The sequence below is a fragment of the Oncorhynchus mykiss genome, chromosome 18, assembly GCF_013265735.2.
Source record: "Oncorhynchus mykiss isolate Arlee chromosome 18, USDA_OmykA_1.1, whole genome shotgun sequence".
NCBI classification, from domain to species: Eukaryota; Metazoa; Chordata; class Actinopteri; order Salmoniformes; family Salmonidae; genus Oncorhynchus; species Oncorhynchus mykiss.
Genome location: NC_048582.1, coordinates 34,296,487 through 34,301,144, shown reverse-complemented (window position 1 = coordinate 34,301,144; position 4,658 = coordinate 34,296,487). Strand labels below are relative to the sequence as shown.

The 4,658-nt window shown below is 42.2% G+C and overlaps 1 protein-coding gene across 1 annotated transcript; it reads right to left on the bottom strand.

The window, feature by feature from the left end:
* Positions 1–492: 492 nt before the first annotated feature.
* LOC110496061 (transmembrane protein 74-like) lies at positions 493–3,961 on the bottom strand. Its single transcript, XM_021571711.2, has 2 exons — positions 3,837–3,961; positions 493–3,175 (listed from the first exon to the last, which is right to left on the bottom strand). Exon 2 carries the CDS (start codon positions 3,163–3,165, stop codon positions 2,317–2,319), a length of 849 nt encoding a protein of 282 aa, XP_021427386.2. The 5' UTR covers positions 3,166–3,175; positions 3,837–3,961; the 3' UTR covers positions 493–2,316.
* Positions 3,962–4,658: the final 697 nt, after the last annotated feature.

Sequence of the window (4,658 nt, the reverse complement as noted above, 5' to 3'; positions counted from 1 at the left end):
GTAGATTTGCAGTGGTCTGATACTCCTTCCATTTCAATATTATCGCTTGCACAGTGCTCCTTGGGATGTTTAAAGCTTGGGAAATATTTTTGTATCCAAATCCGGCTTTAAACTTCTTCACAACAGTATCTCGGACCTGCCTGGTGTGTTCCTTGTTCTTCATGATGCTCTCTGCGCTTTTAACGGACCTCTGAGACTATCACAGTGCAGGTGCATTTATACGGAGACTTGATTACACACAGGTGGATTGTATTTATCATCATTAGTCATTTAGGTCAACATTGGATCATTCAGAGATCCTCACTGAACTTCTGGAGAGAGTTTGCTGTACTGAAAGTAAAGGGGCTGAATAATTTTGCACGCCCAATTTTTCAGTTTTTGATTTGTTAAAAAGGTTTGAAATATCCAATAAATGTCGTTCCACTTCATGATTGTGTCCCACTTGTTGTTGATTCTTCACAAAAAAATACAGTTTTATATCTTTATGTTTGAAGCCTGAAATGTGGCAAAAGGTCGCAAAGTTCAAGGGGGCCGAATACTTTCGCAAGGCACTGTATGTAATGTTATCTCTGGCTGGAGCTGCCTACTACTTTATACATGCAATCAATCAATCAATAAGATATCAATAAGATACATTAGGTGCTATATTCACACTTCTTCCTTGTCTCAGTAAAAACATCTCCTTTGTCACTTCTTCCCTGGTCTTCCTTTACTCAGCCTGTCGTTGCTATGCAACAAACACTGGGTAATGAGAATCATTATCGAATAAGCTATTAACTAAGGTTATGAATCCGAAAGGAATTTTTAAATTGCAGGAATGACCTCACTGCCAACTCATTAAGCAAAAATAAATTTTGAACACTTTCCCTTCACATGCTATGACAGTTGATGATAACTGGATGCCACATCGGATAAGATAGATTGGCTATGTCTCAAAATTTCACCCTGACACTACTTCCTATATAGTGCACTACTTTTGACCAGGGCCCATAGTGAATATGGTGCCATTTGAGCCACAGCCATTACCACCGCATGTGTCTTCACTTCCTGATCCCCAGGGGCCACAACTGCCACAAACTAGCTCTTGACCCCACGTGACCCCTGCAGCACTCCAATTCCATTTCCTGCTGCCAGCTGGCCTGACGGATTACTCAGTGACTCTGTTCAGGGGAGGGGGGGCTTGCGTGTGTGTGTGTGTGAGAGTGAGTGGGTGAGTGAGTGAGAGAAAGACAGTGGGTGGTTGTCAGCTGTAGTGCCCAGCCCCCACTCAAGATATGATTAAGATCTGCTTATTTAAAATAAATAGCCTACCTTTGAAGCCTTTTCAACTTTGCTTAAATGACACAATATACATATTTATCCTCTCACATTTGGAGCACCCCTACTTATACCCTCAGTGAACAACACTAAATGAGGATGGATTACAAGTCCACTTAACATGTAGGTAATACATAGACAGGCAAGTCATACATTCAATTACGGCGCTAAGAGGTAAAATAAGTGTGCATCTTGGCAATGGTTAGTGCTACATGCTTACAAAGGCTGGTGAGTATAATCTGATCCTGCATACTGTAAACATTCTATTACTGAACCTGCACTGCACAGCATTATGCTCACCATAAGCAAGGGACACAATGTTTGCGTCCCAGATGGCACCTGATTCCCTAGGAGTAGGTCAAAAGTAGTGCACTAAATAAGAAATAGGGTGCAATTTTAGACACCGACAACAGTTTGTTTGTTCAGAGCACCTTAACCAGCTAACCCTCCTAAGGCGTGTGTGTGTGTGTCGTGTATCATTTGTGTTTTTGAATATCTGCTGTCCAATATCCTAGTGTATTGAGTATTCACTGAGCTACTCACAAACATAACCCTTGTATTATTATTTGTCTTAGCTAAGTATTTGCATTTTGTATGCATAGCAAAAAACAAATATGGACACGTGTTTGTATTTCCAGTGTTGATCATGCAATTGTCTTTTAAATCTGATACAACATGATATCCAATTTAAACTTTTAAGACACTATATACACAGAATAAACCATTGCTTTGACAAAAATGATGAATCTCATGCTAATAAGATGTTATGGTCTGCACAACACAAACTTATGTCGGAGGGTAAATTCAGCCAATATTTCAAATAATACCCATCCATTTTAGGCAAGGAGCATTCTACATGGGGAATGGAATATTCCCAGTAGGCTACATGCATGAAATGCACAAATCAAAGCAGCATTATCTTAAGACACCATTGGTAAGAGTTGCAGAGGGACTTTCTGTGATAGAGATTAGTCCGTGTCTTTACAATTGTACATAATGTCAATTTAGGACCTCTTCCAAATCTTTCACAGACAATTGGGAGGGGACATTAGGTGGGTTTGAGCCCCCTTTTAAATTGATAGAGCCATATAATTGTGCAGACTGTTTGGAGTAGGTGAAGGCCCTTCTCCTCAACATCTCCCCTTTCCACAAAGACACCATGAGCAGGGTGGAGAGGACCACACCCCCGAGGGTGAGCAGGCACAGCCCTGCTATAACCCACCGATCCAGGTGAACCCCTACCAGGGCGTTCTCCCTCTCCAGTCTCTCCATCTCCCGGGCCGACACACTGTCCGGGTTCACTTTAACTTCCCGGGGAACAGTGTAGGAGATGGCTACTAACGAGATTCCAGTCACCAGGCAAGTGACAGCACTTATGAAACCGTAATCCGCTGATTTCCCCAAGGCTTCGGATGTAAACTCATTGTCTGACAACATGGACAGTTCCGGGACACCGTCGTGGAGTTCGTCGAAGGAGCTGTGACTCAGGCTTCCGTTGTTGATCCTTGCGGACTGCTGCGGACTGTTCTCCTGTTGTAAATTGAAATCCTCGCATTTGCGTGTGAAAGATGTCTCCAATTCCTCTAGACAACATACGGTTCTCTCAGCTTCTGCTCCCCGCTGGCTGATTGCGCCGGGCTGCCCGTCTCCGGAGGCAGTTGGCCATTGTCCTGAATCCGCGCAGGCAGTCTCCCAATTCCCCGAATCGCAACGATGCTCGTTGGAAAGTGACTTTTTATTGATGCGTTGGTAGTTTGAAGCCCATGGGAGGCTTTTTGTGGGATCTGACCGACTGTCCTCTTGATCAAAGCAGAGGGGTTCTAAATCAGCTATTTTAAAATTTTCCATTTCCAGCTCGCTGTAAATACAGATAATGAACATGCAGGCATATTAGTTCACAACTGCCAGCAGCAGCACACATGTGTAGAATATTGCTAAGAAAGTGGATGTCCCGGTTCATTAATTCAAATGAATGTTCATTTAAATCGCTGACACACTTCCCAGACAATTAATAGCACGCAAAATTACATTTAATTACTCGAGCATGGTGGATTATTTTCGACCAATAGGTACCTACCATAACAATAAATACCTTGTCGCACCGGTATCCAATTACAAAATGTAAACATCCCCCCCAAAATCGATATAACATCTCTAAATCTGGTTTAAGTGCAGTGGAAGCATATCTTTTACTTTTGAATTTAGGCAATTGCAACATCTAAAAAAGCATAAGACTGAGACAAATTAATCTAATGACTTCTTGTTAAAAATGTTCCTAATCCTATCATGTATCCAGGATTAACAAACGTTGTATTTTGCACAACGCTCTCTACAAGGAGAGTTGCTTTACCAAAACACGTTAGCGGTTCATAGTTCTCTCTCTCGGTATAGCCTACACAACCATAACATAAGTGAATGGCAAAGCCTACGCATCCTCGTTCACAATCTCATGATTAACAGTAGAGGGAAATATGTCTACTCAAATGGTAATTTCTAATTATCAGTTCTATTGCATATACCTTTTGTTTTCCCCGAATATTTCTGCTGGTCACCTCCCCGTCCCTTGCTTCTTCTATTGCTTGGATAATTAGAGAGCGAAGGCTTTGACAGACCCCTCCCACGCGCAGGGCTCAGGCAGGCTGCCTGACGCGGGGACTGAATTCACTTCTGTAGGCTATTTCTCAGCACATTTATAAAATTTTCACAGAACAGAACAGAGCACCGACGAGTCAGATGAGGGAAACCTCGCACAGCATTATAAGAAACGAAGTGCATATTGTTATAACATAGCTCCATCACACTCCTTGGTCAAATAGTCCTTACATAGCCTGGTGGTGTGTTTTGGGTCATTTTTCTGTTGAAAAACAAATTATAGTCCCACTAAGCGCAAACCAGATGGGATGGCGTATCATTGCAGAATGCTGTGGTAGCCATGCTGGTTATGTGTGTCTTGAAGTCTAAATATATCACTGATAGTGTCACCAGCAAAACGACCCTACACCATCACACATCCTCCTCCATGCTTCACGGTGGGAACCACACCTGCAGAGATCATCCGTTCCCCTACTCTGTTGTCTCACAAAGACACAGTAGCGGTTGGCACTTGATAGCCAGTTTCATCATAGTGCTTGATGGCTTTTGCAACTGCACTTGAAGGAACTTTAAAAGTTCTTGAAATTTTCCAGAATGACTCAAATTCATTAAAAGAAGGAAATTCCACAAATTAACTTTTAACAAGGAACAACTGTTCATTTAAAAGCATTCCAGGTGACTCTACCTCATGAAGCTGGTTGAGAGAATGCCAGGAGTGTGCAAAGCTGACATCAAGGCAAATATAAAAT

Coding starts and splice junctions, on each gene's coding strand:
- LOC110496061 (XM_021571711.2), bottom strand. CDS start 3,165: ATGGAAAATTTTAAAATAGCTGATTTAGAACCCCTCTGCTTTGATCAA.